The sequence below is a fragment of the Amblyomma maculatum genome, chromosome 4 (genome assembly GCF_055883805.1).
Source record: "Amblyomma maculatum isolate TAMU_Amacu chromosome 4, ASM5588380v1, whole genome shotgun sequence".
NCBI lineage: Eukaryota > Metazoa > Arthropoda > Arachnida > Ixodida > Ixodidae > Amblyomma > Amblyomma maculatum.
Window position 1 is genome coordinate 134,064,260 of NC_139347.1, and position 20,704 is coordinate 134,084,963.

The window sequence follows — 20,704 nt, forward strand, 5'->3', positions numbered from 1 at the left end:
GCCCCGGACTGACGTACACTGAGGGTGGCGGTGAGCCAAGGCTGACCAGACAAAAGTCTGAAGTTGAGGTGCCCTGTAGATCGACGCTACCGACCGCAGAGAATCAGCGATAGGGAGTGACACCAGCAAGGCTGCGCAGATCCGGCTTAGTGGAAAAGGTCGCCAAGACTGACTTGTTGAGTGGCGACGACCGATGCTGAGCTTGCTGTGCTGATGGTGTCCTGGAGTTCGGCAGACTGAAAGCAATGAACCCACGGCGACCTAGGACGACGAACTGACACTAGCTGTACATAGGTGGGCCTTTGTCCTGTTTTCTTTGGGCTCGCCATGGTCATAACTCGGGCAGAATGCCAAAAGTCTATGGACAGCTCTGACGGCTTGAAGTAGAGCTCCTGCGCAACAGCTTCCGATGAGCGGAGGCAGATCTTGAGCAGTACCATTACTGGCGAGTATAATCAAGGTTCTAGTGGTGGATCGGTAACCGCGGATCTTGACAGAGATTTAACCTTAGGAGAAAACGAGGCAGCTATCAAACTGGGAGAAAAAGAATTGGAGATTGGAGCTCTGAAACTCCAGGTGGAGTCAAAGAGATTGAAGAGTGAAGGCGGGCGAGGCGCTCGATCTGGACTTGGTCGATATGCGTAAGATTTACGCGCAATTCTTGCTCCAATGCCAGAGAGTGACCAGTTGGCTCCTGCATGGTTCCTCAGCGCAGAAAGTATGCTTCAAGGTTGTGTTATTCCTGAGGAATTACGCGGCTCAATAATCGGGCCATTCTTTAACGAGAAAAACCGCATGCTGGTAGCAAATAGGGCAGTCTGCGGAAGGCAGTCCTATAAGGAATATTCTGGGTGAGTTAAAGCTCACACCTGAGGAATATAGGTGTAGGATGTGTGCATGCCGGAAAGGCAACGAAACATAGGGGCAGTTTGTCACGAAACTAGAAGGGTAGATTGAATATTACTTGTGTAGCAGAAACGTAAAAAGCTTGGAAGATCTGTGGGTGCTACTGATTGCAGATCGCATCAAACAGCTAATGGATGATGTGCGCACCTATGTTTTACAGCAGGAGACAGGGGAGTGGCTAAAACCAGAAGGAGCTGCCAAATTAGCTCAGGGGTAAAAAGAAAGAGCCTCCAACCGCTGAAATTCTCGGAAGGGTGCTGAAGCGTGTAGAGGTGATTCGCGCAGCTGGCGTGATCCAGTAGAAAAAGGAAGGTTCATAAGACCGATCGGAAAGTGTCTCCTAAGTGCTTCACCTATTGTGAGATGGGACATTATGGCAGTGGAACCAAACTAGGCCTAAAGCAATATATTAGGCGGGCAACGCTCCAAGGGCTCCACACAGGAAAAGCTGACTGCCAGAGCTGCATGTAATGTAGTGAACGAGTGCAGGGCAATGCCGACAGACACCGTTTGTATGTCAAAACTAACTTGTGTTGAGCTCACGTCTGTGGGGCGCATTTACGCGGCTTGTTTAGACTCAGTTGCTGAGTTTACCATTTTGAGGGGGGATGTTATTTTTGCCGAGGCAGAAATTCAGGGTGCAGACAAAGTTCTCCTTAAGGGAGCATTTGGAAAAACAGTCCCAACCAATTTAATCTATGTCCCACTGAGCATGTCTGGTAATGGTGGCGTAGCCCCATCAGCTGATGACACTGTGCACAGTAACGGACCATTTGGCAGAAGGGATAAATGCGCTCCTAACTCCAGAGGTATTTGATGGGCTTAAGAAAGTGCAGAAACAAGCCACTGAGCTAGCTGTGTGTATTGTGCAGGCAGTAGAGGCCGCCCGTGAAGTATGTTGAGGAGAGCGCATGCCAGGCAGAAGAGGCCACCTGTGAAGCGGTTGAGAAGAGCACGTGTCCTAGAGAGGAAACTGAAGACCTGGGTATAGAAAGCAGCCCTACTGGTGTTCAGGACGAAGCGGTTGCACCATAATCGTCAGTGCCGAACGAGGAGCAATGTGCGGGAAAGTTTGTGGAAGAGCAAAGGGAAGATGCTTCATTGGAGAGCTTATGGAACATATGGCATGGTGATTGAAGATGGACTCTTGTTTCACAGAGGTCATGAATGGAAGGCAGTACTACCTGAGATGCGCCGAAGGGAAGTGCTGATAGCACATGATAAAGCGTGCGGCTGGCAACTTTTCAGAGAATAAGAAAAAGTAGCGTCGCAGCGTATTTGCAGTGCTTTCTTTTGGCCAACAGTGTTTGCAGATGTGAGAAAGCATTGCCAGTCATGTCGCACATGTCAGACTCGCTAACATGAAGGTAACGGTCCCCAGTTCCGATAAACTCGTTGACACGGCTGCAGCAGCCATTTTAGCTGTATACCTTGACTGCATTGAGCCGGATTCTGTGCGCCGAGATCGCTATGCAATGTGTTTAATCGACCTTTGCATGAGGTGACCTGAAGTATTCCACTGCTAGCACTAACTGCTAAAGCCACCTGTCAGGCGTTGCTGGACATTTTTGTGCATTTCGGCATACCAGAGCTGGTGTGTAGTGATTAAGGTATTAATTTCACGGCAGGGTTAGAGAGAGTTGAGAGAACGGTTGGGAGCACAGGTACGTTTCTCTATACCAGAAAATCCGCAGAGCAATGGGCTAGTAGAGAGATAGAATGGAGTATTCATGTCCATGTTGAGACACGTGTTCTATGATCATGCGAGGGATTGGGATAGATACATACCCTATCTTTTTTGGGCGTAACGCGAACTGCCGCACAAGGTCACAGGGATACCCCCTTTCGTGTTCATGTACGGCAGGGGGGCACAGGCCTAGGGCCACTTAGCATACTAAATAGATGTGGACCGGAGTGTGGGAGCCTCTGACAGGGTTAAATAAAGCTGAGTCTGCGTATTTGGCTCCGAGAGAGAACGGCTGAAGCAGCCCATGCCACAGACCAACAAAGTGAGCAAATGCAACAGTTATGTACTGACAGGTACAACCTCAGGGCTAGGCCGAAATCATCATTTGAGTTAGGTGAACAGCTACTGATCCTAGAAGCAGGACAGGTTAGGAAAATGCAGCCCAAATGGATTGGACCTGCCAAAGTGAAACAGCAAGTGAGGCCAGACAGCTACATTATCCAGCTCCAGGGAAATGCAGAAATATGGTTGCACGCAAACCGCCTCAGGATGTATTATGCTTGTGTGAATAACGGCATAGTCTTCAAATCGAATGAAGAGTTTGGAGAGATTGAAACAACTCCAGAATTTAGTGAACGGGAGGACTGTGGCTGCACTGCTAGAGAAAAACGCGCACTTGTCAAACTGGCAGTTAGTGGAGCTAGGTCACCTATTGAAATGGTACAGCAGCACATTTTTCAAAAGGCCGGGAAAGTGTAAAGTTGGTAAGCACAAAATTACTTTGCTTCAAGGGGCAAAAGCTACCAAGGTGTACCCCTATTATGTGCCAATAGCACTGTGAGGAGAAGTAGAACGGCATCATCGTTAACAAGATCCTGTGAAAGCACCGAGACTATTCGTGCGCCTACATAGATAATGTAGCCGTCTACTCTGAGACTTGGGAGCTACATATGCAGCACTTGGAAGCAGTTCTTAGCACGATAGCATCGGTGGGGCTAACGATTAACCCGAAAAAGTGCCGGCTAGCCCAGTCGAAAGTCAGGTACCTTGGACATGTGGTCGGATCGGGCACACACTCCCCAGGTCCAGAGAGAGTAAGCGCTATAGCAGAGCTCAAGTGCCTCAACAAAAAAGGAACTATGTAGCGCTTTGGGTCTCTTCAACTGTGCTACCGGGAGTACATACCATCTTACTCCGAAGTTGTACACCCTCTGACTGATCTCACGAACCGACGCATGCCAAAAACCTTCAGTGGAGCGTGGATAATTTGACAATGTAAATGTTGCGTTGAAGGTAATTCCAACACTAAGTGCCCTGCAGACAGATAAGGCATTCGTGCTAACTACTGATGCCTTGGAAAAAGGGGTAGGTGCATGTTTGAGTCAAGAGGCAGATTGTTCTGAAAGACCCATCCCCTTCCTCAATAAAAAAACTATTGCCGTAGCAGACGAAGTGGTCTGCGACTGAACGAGAGGCCTTTGCAATCGTGTTGGTGCTGAGCCGCCTTGATAGATGGCTATTCAGTACTAAGGTCAAAGTGGTTACGGACCACAATCTGCTGACTTATCTTACCCAGTCCACACCCTCCAGTGCGCACCTAACTCGCTGGGTTCTGGCACTGAAAAAATATGATGTGGAGTTTTCCCATATAAAAGGATCGCTCAATGGGTGTGTCGATGCCCTGTCTAGACTAGAGAGTCGTATCTAGATTGAACGGCTCGGGTCGCCACTAATCGGGGCATTGGAAGTTGGAACAAGCCCGCTGGCTTGTTAAGTATGGGGTGAGATCGCGGTGATTGTCGTGTCAGTTACCTAATATTGGTGATTACTATGGTGGGCCAAGGAACGTACAGGGCAGGGTCCTGCCTGTATTTGAGTGTTGAATAAGTGCTGTTCGTATGTCTGTGTGTATCAGTATCTGGTGCTGCTATGTTCTGTGTATGATGTGGTTTACGTCAAGCAGTGTTACCGTGTATTGCCCTGTGTGGTGTTGTATACGCCAAGCAGTGTTGTCTAGTATTATGGCGTATGGGTTTTGTACCGTTTGTGAACGTGCACATGGCGAATTTTCGTTCAGGCGCACGTCTCAGTACAGAATGCGATAGCCTGAGTGTCCACGATGTCCCCTTCTCCTTGCTGTTGGAAAAGATTTATGTTGAGCATACAAGTGTACGTGCAACATTCTTGATAGGCAGGAGTTAAGTTGGCATGCTTTTCCCAGACGCATAAAGAAAGTGGCCACTGGGTCACTGTGTCCGGAGGAGGGTTTATTTATGACGGTCATGCAGGCGGCTGCTCTTCGGAAGTGGCATCCTAGCTCATGGGAGCGGGCGACGCCGCAGGTACGGTCTGTTCCGATTCTCAAAGAATGGCCCGAGTCGCGCTTGCCTGTGCCGCGAGACAGGCAAAACAGAGCAGATAGAGAGCTTATCATAAGCGCAGGTTGTGGGATCGGCGCTAACTGCCCTGCTTCTCATTCTTAGTGTAGAGGGTGCGCACGATCATAAATCCCCGAAACGCGGCGAAACACGGGCTGGGGAGAATGCATGACAAAGGAAGCCGTAGTCATTGTCTTCTCGGAAAGGTGCCTGGCCATCCATCCTTTTGAAGCCGCTGCCCGCGCGCAACCGACCAAAGGCAGTGATCGGAATGTTTGGACCTGAGGTTTTTGTGGGTGTGTGTATTGGAAGTGCAACTATCGCCTTTGTTTATCTTTGTGACTGCTTGGCACCTCTTGCGTAAGCTTAGGGAAGATTTTGGAGAGAGTACAAATCGGATATGTGTGTGATTGCATGCGCAACCACTCGCTGCTTAGTGCGTGCTTGGTGTTTGTTTTACTTGATATGCGTTTGAGAGAGGCATATGTGGCACAGTGGTTGGCCAGCCCATTTTAAAACATTGTCTGCTATTGGCCACAGGGTTGCCTGTCGTTGATTGGTTAGCGGACCAGACTGGAAATTTTGGTAAAGTGAAGGAAGCGAGCGTTTTGACAGTCGAGTTCGTTCGACGGTCAAGCTTAGACGACGGTCGAGTTCGGACGCGTGAGTATGAGGGAGGCTAGGCTGACGGTCTCCAGGGACTCCGGCCTAAAGTGTAGCAGAATGCCATATGGCCTGATTTGGATAGCCTCTGACCTCCGATCGTCCACCCAGGTGCAGTTGCAATTTTGCTTTTTATGTTGTGATATCGTATCTGACGACATTATTGTAAAATAAGTTGTAAATAAATGTGTACAGTCTACAAAGGAAGTTCTCATCTCCGCACCGCAATGTGTCGCTAAGCCATGAACACAGCGGTGGTCACCAACACCACTCAACGGGACGAGAAGACAGAAGAAGAAAATGAAGAATAACTAAGATATCTGCCCTGATCTTTCGCTGGCCATTTGCTGGTGCGGCTTCACTAAGACCTCTGTGTGACGCCAGATTTCCCTCTTCTATTTAAAATCTGTAAAGCAACCATTCTTTTTTCAGCGTTCAGGCGGGGTCATATACCATTTATTCGCTTCTCATTTAGCGTCCAGCTCTTAGTCACTTTGAAGGCTAGTTTGCGATAGGGTTTCAAAGCCATGCCAAACGGTTCTTTCGCACATCTTAATCCATTTAAGCGGAGTTAGACCCCAGCTAATGTTTTCCTAAAGCCGGTTAACATACACCAGACACACCTTTACTCTATTGTAGCTACATGGTTCTGTGGTGTATCGGTTGCATGCTCTTCTCGCAGTCTGAAAGGCCGGAGTTTGATTCTCCCTACGTTTGGAAAATTTTTATTTCTCTGCTTCCTCTGAGATTTTAGCTTTATAATGAGCAACGTCGACACCGGCTTTCCTGTGGCACGGCGCTCTTAATGTTATCGCGTTAAAACATCATGGCTATGCTATTGCCTATTGACAGCACTATGCTATTGCCATAGCCGATCACGGCTCCTGTAAAACTACAACACACTTTCGTGCTGTGCAGCAGACATTATTGTCTTCATAAGTTCGAACTGCAATACACTCTAGCGTTGTGAATTGAACTTCGTCATCTTCATGAAGTTCAATCTGCACCTTTGTTTCGTCCACCAGGCAGCGTGACAAGTTGACAATGTTGCCGAAAGCATCGCGAAGATTGTCGTGAAAGAACATTTGGAAAAAAAAAAAAAAGCATTGCCGCGACTTGGTTTCTAAACCACGCCAGTACGAACGGATCAGATTTCCTGGCCCAGACACGAGAGCACTATGCCATCATTTCGAAAGGACCTTTTGCTAACGCTCGAGCACCTTTGAACAGCTTCAAATTTTCAAGACAAGACGTCCTGAAGGAGTGGAGGGGAAAGTTTGGGACACTGCGCCTCCGTAAAAACATGCGCCCGGAACGTCATCAAGCAAGGAGGAGTGCGAGGGTCAAGATGTTGGACAAGAGTTGCTCTAAATCAGAGGGAGCGCTTTCGTGGATTCTGTAGGTCTTAAGAGGGGTCTCGATCATTTTGGTGGTGCATCAAGGGCAGAAGGTCAATGGACATTCTGTTCGGCACGGGAAAAATGCAGAGTTGGAAGAGGTGGCGATCGCCATGGCTGATTCGCATCCTAATTTTGAATGCATAATTACGGACTCACAGACTGCGTAGAAAAATTATATGCGGGGCAGAATTGCGTCACTAGCCTGCAAGATCCTGAAACAGTGTGGGGTATGCGCTTCGCACAAAGAGCTTATTTGGGTACCAGGTTATCAGGCTGTAGAGGGAAATGAGTGTGCACATGCCGCCGTCCGAGCTTTGCTCCCCTGGTTTCCCTCCTCCTCCCACCCTGAAGTCTCGGAATCCCCACAACCGTTATTAGCATATGCTCACGTATTAGAGCACTTGCGCTTATCAGGACAAAAGTTGGGCCCGGGATTAGATAACGTATAACAGCGGAATTTACGCCGATCACAAACCTTGTCTTTTAATAATCCATTAAATCTGCACGCTATCGATCCAGAATCCTTTTCAGCAGATTGTAAATTTTATGGGCAGAAAGCAGATTTGTATCATGTGGTATGGGCCTGCCAGGCCAACACCTTATACAACACTATGCAATAGCCAACATGGGAAGGATAGGAGGTAGCCGTGATCAGCTCAGACTTCGAGGACTAGTGAGCCCTCGCAGAAAGAGGGAGGGCGGCGGCCTTAGCCAACGGAATACCGGGTAAGAATCCGACCAACCTTCCCATAAATCCCGCTTTTTTTTTCTTTTAATTAAAAAAGTTTTCATCAAGGTGAAAGCTTTATTTTGCAAAAGCGTGTCTGCAAAACGTGAAAGCAAAACATGGAAGCAAAGTGTAACATGTGATATGACATCACATTAAAATGAGACTTATAGTCCTAAATATGTATGTAATGACAAGGGGTACATAAATGCCATGTGTGTCATTGTAGTTTAGTCATGAGTCATAGTCACTTGTAATCAGTCAGATCGGAGATCCAATGCATTACTATGAATTTTATTACTTCTGTAAAAGTCATGACACTCTAAAAGCTGCTACAGTCGCAGACCATTTTTCGCACTCGGTGAGACCCGGGAAATTGTCCGAATAATCGAACAGTCCGAAAAATCCCCGGATTTGAAAAAAAAAAAATCACTTTTCTGCAAAAAATCAGCTTTAAAATCACGAACATCGGCGCTCCCCACATTTCATTTATATGTTGATAATAGGGAGTTATAACAGCTTGATCCGCTACTGTGATAAGCTTCCGCGCACCACCCATGCGCCCACGCTGGCATGATCTGATATACAGTGGGCCTGGCCGCTAGTGCGGGCACTGGAGAGCGCGAGAAAGCACGCTTTCCCTCGAGGCCGGCCGTGTTGGTGCCTACGAAGTAGCCATGCACGCCGTCGGGAAGCATGCAGTCCCACCCGGGATGACATGAAGGCGACCCTACTCGCTTGCTCCGACCTGAAAGACCAAAAGGCGTTGGTCAAACGAGTAATGGCAACAGCGGAAGCCACTGGGGTCCCATACTGACTCCACCTAGTGTTTGGGATGGGAAGGGCACTAAGCCTGATCTCAAAGCAACCTTCATGTAACTCTTGCTTTTAATAAACGTTTTTACCACCACCACCCACTCGTTCAAGGCGGTCACCGCATTCGCAGTGGTGCCCCACAGAAGCAGGTCACGCTAAACTAGTGGCTTGTGGCTTTAAGAGAACTTGTTCCTGGGCGATTTGGTTACACTCCATTCTTCACTTTCATGCTCATCTGTCTTCACTGTGCTTGTCTCGTTTTATTAGTGCCTTAAGAACCAGTATAGCCGTTCAGTAAGAATAACTCAGCCATGTCATGCTTTCGTCATGATGCATGTCACTTTACGACGTACTGTGACGCACAGGCCATGCTCATGTCGCGAACGAATGCACGCTCCGCACGAATAACATTCTATTTCCTTGGCTAACGAGGGCACCGAAATTGATGAAATCAGAGAGGAAGAAACCTGGGATGCCCTCATCTGGAGCCGGGCTCCGTAGCAGTAAGCTCGAGTAATCCGTCTCGCACGGGACACTTTGCGAAAGACTTACTGCTGCAGGACTCCCTCTTCCTTGGAAGTCCCCTAGAGTCTTCCTGAAGGAGCAGAGGGGCCTCTACATCGACGGCAATAAAGTTATCTTGAACTTGAAGTACCGCAAGATGGAACTCACGAAAAAAAAAGGAGCAGAACAAGAGCCCCCCCACTCTCCTGGCGCCGGCGTCGGAGCGCATCGCGGCAGGAGGTGCTCACGCTGCACTTTTCTGTTCGATTGCGCGCTCATGGCTACCGTGATGACAAGGTCGAGCTTTCCCTTATTGCCACTGCCACCAATGACGGTGCACAGAGAGCCAAGCTAGGTCCTTCCGAATGAGTCGCTTCGCCTATGCTTTCACGGCCGCACAAAAACCGGGTTCTTTGTGACAGTGATGTCCGCTCGCGTCTATTTCATGCCGAAAAAAGAAGCCTTCGGCCGAAAAATAATCTTCACAAGTATTACTGGTGCCAAATATAGTCCGCAAAAATCGAACTTTTGTATAGACTCCGAAATATCGGTCGTGAAAATGTACACAGGGCACGTGATGGTTCTTGAAGGAAGTCTGAAATATTGCACAAGTCCGAATTATTGGATTCTGAAAAATTTGTCGGCTATTGTAAAGAGCACTCAATGCACAAGCTTTTGCATTTCTCAAATGCAGATCCTTGCAGTGCTTTGTGCTTACCGGCCAGAAACTGGGGCAGCATGCGGATATGAAAGAGTGCTAGCCTCTTGCACTAGCAGAAAGATTGCTGCCTCAACGCAGTAGCCCGAAAAGGACTTACCTTCTAATTGATCATCATAGAGAAAGAAACTGCGAGACCAAGACTTTCCTGAGTGAGGAAGCACCTTCGCCCACTCTTGACAGTGACTGTGTCTCCTTCCTCATTGTTTTTTTGGTCGAGAAATGCGGACAGCTTTCTGTGGCTCTGCAGTAGAGGTTAGGCAGGAAACGAAAGGAAAGTGGCCTATCTCCTTGTCCTCTGGGAAGTGGCCTACCTTGGCTCTAGGGACCCCATGCCCATCATTTTTTTCCTGTCTGTGCCCCGCGAACAGCCCACTCTCTACGTAAAACACGGATACAAAGTTGCACTTTCCTTTTCCTAAAAGCATATTTTCTCAGCACAAAATTATAGGCAGGACGAAAGAAGGAGATAGACAAGGAACGAACGCAAGACCAACTAGCCCGTCTTTCTACGTTAACAAGTTTCTTTTTTCTGTCTAGCCCTTGCTCCAGAGCCACAGAAACCGTCTGCGAGCATAGTAACTGCATCACTTTGGATGCCTTTTGCCCCTCTAATTTATTAGGTAGTCTTTCAAGTGGGGGATGTTTTTGTGGTCCAGGTGGTGCTGTGGCTGATCCGGGAGTACCTGTCAAGTCGAGGATATGATTACACACTGTGCACGCTTGCCTGTGAGTCGGGTGTTGGTCGAGAGCCTTTCGCGGCGCAGGATGTGGCCGAGCTGCTGCATATGCCCGTCGCCGAGGGTCCTCTGCTGGAGAGCATCATATCAACACACCTATCAGCTGACACTAATGGTGAGCAATCCACAGAATTGCACGCCAGAAAACACTGAATGCAATAACCCCAATTGGGAACTCGTCAAATTATGCATAACAGCCGCCTTGTCAAACTTCTTGCAAACTACAAATACCCCTGAGGCAGAAAAGTATCTGCGAAATATGCTCCCCTTGTAGGTTTAATGCCTAGCGCACGTTATAGACGCTGTTTTCACTCACTTTGGCGTCTTTCAGCAAACTCTGAAATATTGCTCGTCGGACACGTTGCCACACAAAGAACGGTCCCTTTGTTTCCACATGGATTTCAGCATGTTTACGCAAAACTCAGGAAGTAGCTTAATTACGTGAAGCAAGCGTAAGAGTGATTTTAACTAGCGTTGAGCCATATTGGGCACTTTAAAGTTTGTTATCTCACATGTTCATTTTATATTAGCACAACATTTCGAAGTATGAAAACGTTGCAGCTGCACTCATTGCAGCTTTGATAGGGCTGCAGGGAACTATACTTAAATGGTGTCTGCCTGGTCAGCTGAGGGCATTGGGATTTTAATCTTATACGTTTGTGCTGACTGATTCAATTTTGCTGAGTCGGGTTGAATGCCGCCAGCCCTTTTTCCGCATCATCAAGGCAACCCTTAGCAGGGAGCTTGTCCCACGAGACTGATAAAAAGGAAAAGCACGATTGCAACACTCCCTTATGTGGAATTTGAACGCAGATCTCTAGTTGTTTTTTTTTCACAAAGCAGAGAATGCGAGGGGAGAGTGTGGTAGTGGAGAGCCAGAGAGGAAGTAAGAGGGAGAGAGTCTTGGACCTTTGTTGATGCCAGCTTTGGTGAGGCCCACACTTTGCTTAGCAGGCCATCTCGGATGTCTGATGAGCGAGCAGCAGAGCTTGTGGTTCTTCTTTCTGTTCCTCTGAGAAATTCTCTTTGGCTCATGACTCTCTTTCGCTCATTTATACCCAAGTTTATAATAACCTCTTTGGTTACACAGGCAATGGCATTGACGGCGATGTGGCTCAACCGCCCAATGGGCGCATATGAGCTGCGCTGTAGAAATCACGAGGCAATTAGAGTGCTGCCTTCCATCTTTGGGACGATGCATCACAACTGCACTGCACCTCTATCAGATGTCATGGGTGCTGTGACGAGTGTGTGGCCGCAGACGACGGGCAGCCACGCTGCTGCACAACTTGCTTCTTTTAGTTGGCACTTGTTAGCGATGCCAGCGGAGCCAGTAATTGCGCTTGAAATGTCTGTCGCTGTCGACTGCACTTGATGAATTTTCAAGGCAAACCACCTAAAACACAGCCGACAGTCTCGGATAACATCGTGGAGACTTCTGAGCGTGGTTATAACCTTGTAGTATTTCTCATCAAGGCAAAGTAGTAACGCTGTGTGCCAGCTAGCTTTCAACAAACAGCAAAATGGGCACTGCAAAGCTTTACGGCCGTAATCAGTGTCCCCTCTTTGAATCTTGATGGTCTCGCCTAAAATGTATGCTTGTGGCAGTTGCAATACTCCCCCCTTTCCTCATTTTAATTGCTTGCTAACAGTGTTAATGTCGGAATTGGCTTCGTGTTTACTGCAGCTTGACAGGCTTAGGGCAAATCATCGGCGAGGGGCTCCATAAGAGGGACGTGTACTTTTCGCTTAGAATGGCGGGCTCTACTGCACTTCGATGCTCAGAACGCAAAGAAAGGGCCTGCAGTTTGCGGAGCTCACAGTCCAAGTCTGCCATTTTCCGTGCGACTCGAATCTATGGCCAAGAGCTCGTGGGAGGCACGCGAAAAAAATTAGTGGTGAGAAAAGGTTCCTTTTCAACACCTGACTGAGGTACCCAAACCATGTCGTGAGGGGAATTAAATAATTAAGACAAAGGTATCATATTGGAGGCACCTTGATTAGTTCTTTGACGTACATCGATGGCGGGTCCAAGTGCAGCCAGGAGCGGATCCCGTGTCAATACTTGGTGGTCAAACATAGGCACATACATGACGAAAAGTCCAGGAATATAAAGGTGCAGTGAGCATAGAGCAGGGAACCGTACATACGAAGCCTGGAGGAAATAGAGGATGCAAGTAAATGGCACGTGGAAATGGGACAAACAAATCGGCAAAAAAGCTCAACACCAAACAAGTCAGTCTGACCTCTCGTTCGAACATTCAGACATTTGCTTCGCTGTCAGGGCGGCCTGGAACTCATAATTCGTAGAGAAGTGAGAAGCGAAGGTTTTCTTCGCCTTGTCGAAAAAATCGTCTCAGGTGCTCAGAGCAGTCACTCTCAAGATGGGAAGAGACAGAGAACTAGTTGCGAGCTTCCAGTGGATGCAAAAAGTGCCACAAGGTTGGGAGAAGAGTGGACCAGGCCACCAGTGGCTCACTCAGCAGGCTGGCAAAGCGTACGGCGTGTGCCTTAGTGCACGCGTCTTCTTGTAGTGCATTCCCCCGAAGGAGCAACGCAGTTGGAGCTGGAGCGGCTGCGGCACTCTGTGGCTGAGGCCCAGCGGGAACTGCGTGCCATCCAGGAGCAGCTGAAGACTGGGCGGCCTCCCGAGGAAGACACTCAGGCGCCTGCTCCTCGTCGCCGCTTGCGGGTAAGCCCGTAATCCTCTGTGCCTTTCCGTGCATTGTGGCTGGAACTCACTGCTGTTTGGGAGTTGTTCAGTATATGTGACGCGGCTGCATGCCCTATGCAAAGTGCACGGGACTGGCATACTGCTGTCAATCTCCAGCACGTTGACTCTCTGAAGCTATCTTTGCGCTGTGTTTCTCAAGGTTGAGGTGAAGCTATGGCTGTTCATTCACCGCACATTTAAGGCATAAGTCTCACTTTCACTTGTCTGATGGTGGAAGTCTCGCATGGGCGATGTCTGTCAGCAAGATGTGTCCACTGGATGTCGGTGGAGCTCTGTCTAATGTTTAGGAAAAATCCTCCACCGGGAATCGAACCTCTACCTTTCCCATCACCAAGTACACTAACCTACTAAGCTATGCCATGAATGTGAGGAATGTTCTCCTTGTCTAACGTTCCTGCTGTCTTCATGGCCATTCTGCTGCCAGCTACGAAGACTAAGCAAAGCAACGAGTGCACGGCGTCACTGCCAAGTGGAGCTCCTTACCTCCAGTCCAGCATGGAACAAGCCACTAGCCTGCATTGTGTGATCGGCGGGGTTCTGTCAAATAAACACTACAGTAGAACCAGCCCCAAAGGCTTCCTTCCGCCTTATCGCCCTTAAGGGATTTTAAGTGCCTCAAGAAGTTTTGTCAGGAAGTATGAGTTTCGTGATTAATTCGGTTGCAAAAAAGCTACATTTCTTGAGGGATCTCGCATATTATTTCCATATATGTGCATGTGATGTTATCAGGAGGTCTCGCTCCTATCGCAGGCAGGGGTAAAAGATGGAGTTACGACTTGTAGGAATACATGTAACCAAATATTTGATGACGAAGATTGTATACATCAAATTTTTTATGTTCCGTGATCCCGGACCGCTGGAGAAATTCGAAAGTAAAGCAAAACAAAAAGTCACCTTTCTCTTTCTTATAAAAGCCTTCCTTCACTTTCGGAAGTGGACATTTTCGCTGCTCTTATCTCATGGCTGCCGAGAAACCAAATGCTATACCACATAGTGTTTCACAATAAACAGCAGCAAGATTGCATCCGCCACGGTGCCTCTGTGGTTAGGACTCTCGGCTACTGCACTGGAGTAACCAAGTTCGAACCCGACCGTGGCAGCGCCTTTCGATGCAGGCGAAAGGCAAATGCGTATGTGTACTTTGGATAAGGTGCAGATCTCCAGGCGGTCGGAAGTATTCTGAAGCTACTGTACGCACCTTGTTCTCTCGTCTTTCACCCCGCCGCGATAGCACAGGGCATAGGGAGCCTGACTACTATGCCCAAGGATGCGGGATCGAATCCCTGCAGCGGCGGCCACTTTTCGATGGACGCGAAAAGCAAGGCACCCATGAGCTGTGCACCCATCTCATCCATTTCAAGCACCCATGTCAGTGCACGTTAAACCCCTGGTGGTCAAAATTTCCAGTGCCCCTACTACAGCATATCTCAATAGCCTGAGTTAAGTTTGGATGTTAAACCCCATAAATGCATAAACGAAACCAAACCGTGTGCTGTGCAATGTCAGTACACTTTGAGACCCCAGGAGGTCGAAATTTCCAGAGCCCTCCACTACTGCGTCTCTCATAGCCTGTGTCGCTTTAGGGCGTTAAACCCCACAAAACTGAACCAAACCTCTTTCCACTTTCACTCCCATCTGCCTCCCTTCTTGTGATGTGGTTCAGATGTCTAGTGAGAAAGTGTGGCAGATACTGAGCCTTTTCGCACAAGAGGTGCGATAGTGTAGGGCAAGGGAATAATTTCGACCAGCTGGGATCTTCAACTGCATTGACATGCACTGGATGCAATGTACTTCCACTCCCTTGTATAATTCCTAGGTGCCCTGATCGTACTGAAATAAATAAACCTAGGTATTCCGATTCAGTAGCCAGGTGTCTTTGGTTGTCAGGAAAAGAAAGGCATAGCATCTTTCACACTTTTTTGTGGACACCTGAACCATGCCTTAAGGGGGAAGGTGGGAATTAAAATGGAGAGAAAGAGGTGCCTTAGTGAAGGGCTACAGAGTAATTGCGGCCACCTGGGTATCTTCAACATGCAGTGAAATCGCGCAGCACACGCACCTCCATAGAAATGCAGCTTCCGGTAGTTGGGTACGAACCCCGTGTACTGCAGTCGGGCATCTTAACAACTGTGCCACCACGGCGGGGTGCGGCAGGGCTCCCTGAAGTTGGTTTTGGCGAAAGGAAGGCGCAGTGTCGGTTTCGCTTCTCAGTGGGCGCAGATACAATTAATGGCAAGCAATCGGATGTACGTTTCGTCGGTTAGAACCCTTATCGGAAAGCAACGTTCAACTCGACTCGCAGATGATAAACTGGAAGCAAATCAATGTCACACCTTCTTAACGGCTCACAAAGAAAATTAATATGAGTTCATGTGCATATGCGTGTTATAACCACAACACCGATGGCAGCTTTTCTGTGACAGGGGGTCTTACACTATCACGCAAAACTTAGCAGTGGCTCTGCTCGGTGCCCCGCCGTGGTGGCACTGCGGTTAAGATGCCTGACTACTGGGCCGGAGTTCCAGGATTCGATTCAGACTGCCGGCCGCTCCGCTTCAATTGAGGCGAAACGAAGATGTGCTAGTGTGCTGCATAATGTCGGCCAACACCACGTAGACTAGACAAGGCCTCTCTGCTCCTTCATGACGTCATCGCACTATGACCTGAAGGCTTGGTAGGACGTGCACGTTCGTTTGTGTTCTGAAGCCTGCATGAAATGGATATTTTATTTACAACCTGCAATAATTACCTCCAATTACGGCATTGTTAAAGGCAGAACACATAAATATAAATTGATTTACAGGAAAAGAAAGGTGCAGTATCTGTCACACTTTTCTGCGGAGACCTAAACCTCACCATAAGGGAAGGGAGGAAGGGGGGTGAAAGTGGGAAAAGGGAAAGAGGCGCCATTACTGCGACGTTACTGTGGGCTACTGTGTGTCTGACCGCGAGGTTTGTTGAAGATGAAACACCCGGCATGACTTTAAACTCGACATTTGCGTTGGGTAGAGCTGTCGCTGTTAATGTTGTAGGACAAAAAGTGGCTGCAGAGCAGCAGTTTTGAGAGCGTGTTCACAACCCGATGCCTCCTCTCTGCCCAGGCTCCACATCACGTATCGGTGCTGACGCAGCTCAGTGGATCGACAACTGACCTGCTGCTGCTGCTCCCGGAGGCCAGTTCACTGTCCAACACAAGGCATGTTTATGGAGAGCGAGCTAGATGCCCATTAATATAGGAGGGGAGGGTTGTGCTTGCGCAGTGCATTAAGCCATAGCGTTAAAGACGGTTCTCCACAAAAACTCGCCGTTGCGGACGAAAAATTAACAGCTTGCCTTTAGCAGGTTGGCAGGAGACGTGAAGAAAGCTGCCGTCCTGTCCATACTCTCTGCGGGTGTTACAGTGCTGCCCGCATACCACATAACTGGTAACATAAAAAGTGAGCATTTTTCAGCTTTCAAGTGAGAAGCAAACCAGGAAGTCAGCTGAAAAGTGCCTTACGCGAAAGATGAGCGCTGCAAGGGGAGCCGCAGACAGGAGCTATTAGACATCTTTAGCACACCATGTTACCATTTGTGTTACCCAAGTACCATAAGCCATCTTGACACAGTGCGCACAGCTGTGATTGGTCTGGATGCGTGGCAGCTTGCCTTAAGGGTTCCAGGTGCCCACCAGCTAAGCGCATGCCTCCCGCATCAGGACCAATCAGTGCCGTGCACACTCTGTGGCGGGCGGTCTCCCATTACTCCGATAACACTGTGCACAGTATGCCAAAGGTATCTATTAACACTGTTGCATTACACCCTTGAAAGCCTGAAGTGTCCTCTCAATTTTTCAGCAATCATTTTCGCCAGATGTTGCCACATTTCATTTATGCTTCAGTAGAGCAAACACCTGGTGTATATGTCACCCGTCTTTGAATGCTGTTTTTTCTCTTGTACCATTCTGCCCAACTGTTGCCTTGGACGTGATGCCAACCACGCACGTGTGTGCGACTGGCAAGCCGCAGAATTCAGTGACTGCCTCTCACCGGAGCTTTTCTCCAATACTCGTTCACAGCAGTTCGAAGCAGCCGAGGAGCGGGAGCAGCTCGTCAGCGCTTCCTGCCCCGGAGTCCACAAGGCGTCGCCTGCAGAAGCTTGCCCTGCAGACAGAGTACTTGGAAGAGAAGCTTCGAGACTTAAGCTATACAGGGGAGGAGGGGTGGTCTCCTCCGCTGGCTGCTATCTCCGACGAAGTAAGCTTCACGTCATATGAAAAAAGCTGAGATTCACGACACTGCGGCATGGGCCGAGGAAGTGTCGTAAATGTAGCAGTCTCCAGGAGCAGCCTCTTCGCACAGTTTTTAACTTATCTTGTTCACACTCAAACTGTGTATGAGTGGCATGCAGGACTTGGCACCCTTAACAACTTGCGCCCACTGCACGCATGACATGCAACTTATTGCAATAGCAAGAATGCCTTTCCGACTATGCATCTGGTACCGAATGGGCACTGAGGTGAGAGTTCCTTATTTACATATTTGTTTTTCACCCTCGCAATGTGCAAGCCAACTGACATTCCAGTAAGAGTCGTGCATTCAGTCATTGTAGTCTGTGTTATCGCCTTCATTACTATTGTATATATAGTGTTGTGCTGTTCTGAATAAAGCTTCGCTAACGTATATTACCTGGTTAGTTGGTTCTGCATGCTATTTATTTAAATGCAAGTCACTGCATGGGCCACACACAAAAGAGGGCGACGAACCAGGCACAGCAACCCAGCGCTTTGATAGGGGTCACCTATATAAAGATTTTAAGCTGCTCGGACTGCCTATAACTATTTAGGAAACACTTTCTCAACTGAACTCTCCAGTGACCTTAAAATTGCTGCAGACATATTATGCTATCCCATTCGCTTTCGATTATAATTTTCTCTGCAGCTCCAATTTATAGTGCTAGGAAATACAGCACGCTGTTCCAGTAATGCAAGCAAACCTTAAAGCATGCAACTTACCTGTAGCAGTGAACTTGACCAGTACATAGGTTTATGTACAACTCTGGCCTGAAGTAAGTGGCACACAATTCTTCCGTGACAGAAAATAGTTCACTATCAAGGTATTCCTTGTTCAGTTCAGTTCAGCCGTTCAGTCGTGTCCGACTCTTCGTGACCCTATGGACCATGTCACGCCACGCTTTCCGGTCTCTCACTATCTTCCTAACATCACATAACTTCATCTGCAGTGCCTCGAGGATGCCATCTAACCATCGCGTTCGCTGCCTACCCCTTCTCCGGCGACCCTCAAATTTTCCCAACATCAAATCTTTCTCCAGCGACTCCTCTCTTCTCATCAGATGACCAAAGTAGCTGAGCTTTAACTTTAGAATTTGACCCTCCAATGAGCAGTCAGGGTTTATGGTGGACAATATCGACTGATTTGATCTTCTGGCAGTCCAAGGAACTCTCAAGAGTCTTCGCCAGCACCACAATTCAAACGCGTCAATTCTTCGGCGGTCAGCCTTTTTCACAGTCCAACTCTCGCATCCATACATCACAACTGGAAAGACCATAGCACGAGTTATACGGATCTTGGTTGGCAGACTAATGTCTCTGCTCTTTACTAGGCGGTCAAGGCTAACCATTGCTCTCTTTCCCAGAAGCAGGCGTCTCCTAATTTCATGGCTGCAGTCTCCTTCCGAGGTAATCTTAGAGCCCAAGAACAGAAAATCTGTCACAGCTTCCGCTTCTTGTCCATTGATGCTCCAGGACTTGATAGGGCAAGACGCCATGATCTTTGTCTTTTTAACGTTCAGTTACCTTGTTACCTAAATATAAAGCTAACCATCAAGACCACGTTTTAAACTCAATCACCTCAATGCCCCTTGCTTGCTTGTTATAGTAAAATATAAAAACGCGATTTCGTTTACTGAAATAGTTCCGGATTACACACAACGCACAGCATGGCCGACAGCTATAGGCTGTTGTTTTAACTTGTATTCAGCTATGATCTGAATAAGGTCTCGTGTGGCTCGCTCTGCAAGCCAGACGTCTGCATGCCCAGATTTAAAAATTTGCCTCTCGCATTGTTACTGTTCTTCGCTAAGGTCTAAGACGAAAGTGTAGCCTCCTAGTAGGAGGAAGAAGGGTTAGGTATATATATATATTAGGCTCTATGGCGGCTTCGGGCACTCCCAGACAGAGTGATAGAGGATTGCGTTTGGACTGTACTGTGAACTGCTGTGAACAGTATTTGGGGTATTGCGTGAGGAAGAAAAAGGTGAGTGTAAAAAAAGTTGTGGTACTTGTTGCGGGGATTCTCACGGGGCTGCGGCTCCGCTCTGAGAACCGAGGCCACACCGCTAGCTCTGACCACAGCAGTGGCCGTGAAGAATGTCACACCGAGGCAAACATAGCCAGCGGGCCAAGTTCTTTATTGGGAATGCCCAATGTTCTTCCTCGGTGCCATAGCAGCATCCGCGCGCTACGGCGTCGCGGCGTCGACTCCCCGGGTGAGGAGTTCCCTCCGAGAACGCATCGAGAGCAGACGTGTTTTCGCCAGCTCCGGTGCCTCTCCCAGCGATTCTCGACCCGCCGCCCCAAGCGGGGCTCCAGTTCCCAGAAAACCGTCTGGCCCACCTCGCGCTGCCGCGGCTCTTCCCTCCGCCCGGCGGCTAGCGCCGGCTGCGAGCCCGCGACGCATCGCAACTCACCAGCGACGGCACGGTGGACGACAGGATGGAACTTACACAATTGAATTCTGACACGGAAGCGAGATGCAATCGGGCAATTGAGGCTCGGCGCATCGCTGGATCCGATCAACGAACCGACCAGCAGGCCGCTACCAGCACGTCCGCTCTACCACCGGCCGGCGCAGCCACATCGGCGCAGTCTGCACCAGGCAAGTCATCTCCAACTTTTGTAAAATGTCAAGCGCCACTACCCAAACTCCCGCCACAAGATCTGAAAATTGTGTTCCGACCGATAGGAGGCCTAGACCTCGGAAAGCACAACGGTGGATATATACTGTCCCTTGTTACCACCGCACTCCGACTCCCAGCGGAGATCGTCAGAAAACAAGACGTGATCCGCATCAACCCCCGACACAATTCGTTCACCATCAGTACCCCATCAGAAGAACGAGCTCGCCAATATGTTCGGCTAGAGCACATCAAAATTATCGACCAAACCTATCCAGTGAAGCCGTACATTGCCCCACCGGAAAACGCCATCCGCGGCATCGTATACAACGCCATCTACGACCAAACCTCTGAAGAAATTTTTTCCGAGATGAAAGCACTGAACCAGAGTTCCGAATACGAAATCACCGATGCAAGGGAGCTCGGACGTACAAAATCCATTCTGGTCACATTTGTACGCACCAGCACGGTCCCAAAACAGCTTCGCTTCTACGGCGCGATATACCTCTGCCACCCTTTCCTCCCAAAAGCTGAGGC

At 48.7% G+C, this 20,704-nt stretch overlaps 1 protein-coding gene across 2 annotated transcripts in view; it reads left to right on the plus strand.

Moving 5' to 3' along the window:
* Nucleotides 1-17,937, plus strand: part of LOC146192622 (uncharacterized) — a 31,575-nt gene extending 13,638 nt beyond the window's left edge. Inside the window, exons 2-5 of one of the 2 annotated variants that reach the window (XM_084602521.1) lie at nt 10,459-10,654; nt 13,074-13,231; nt 16,375-16,469; nt 17,334-17,937. In XM_084602521.1, the coding sequence (XP_084458647.1) occupies nt 10,459-10,654; nt 13,074-13,231; nt 16,375-16,469; nt 17,334-17,538 (654 nt within the window). In that variant the 3' untranslated portion in view covers nt 17,539-17,937. Of the gene's footprint in view, nt 1-10,458; nt 10,655-13,073; nt 13,232-16,374; nt 16,470-17,330 lie in introns of both variants that reach the window. The other variant, XM_084602520.1, reaches the window with a different exon arrangement.
* The last annotated feature ends 2,767 nt before the right edge of the window (nt 17,938-20,704 follow it).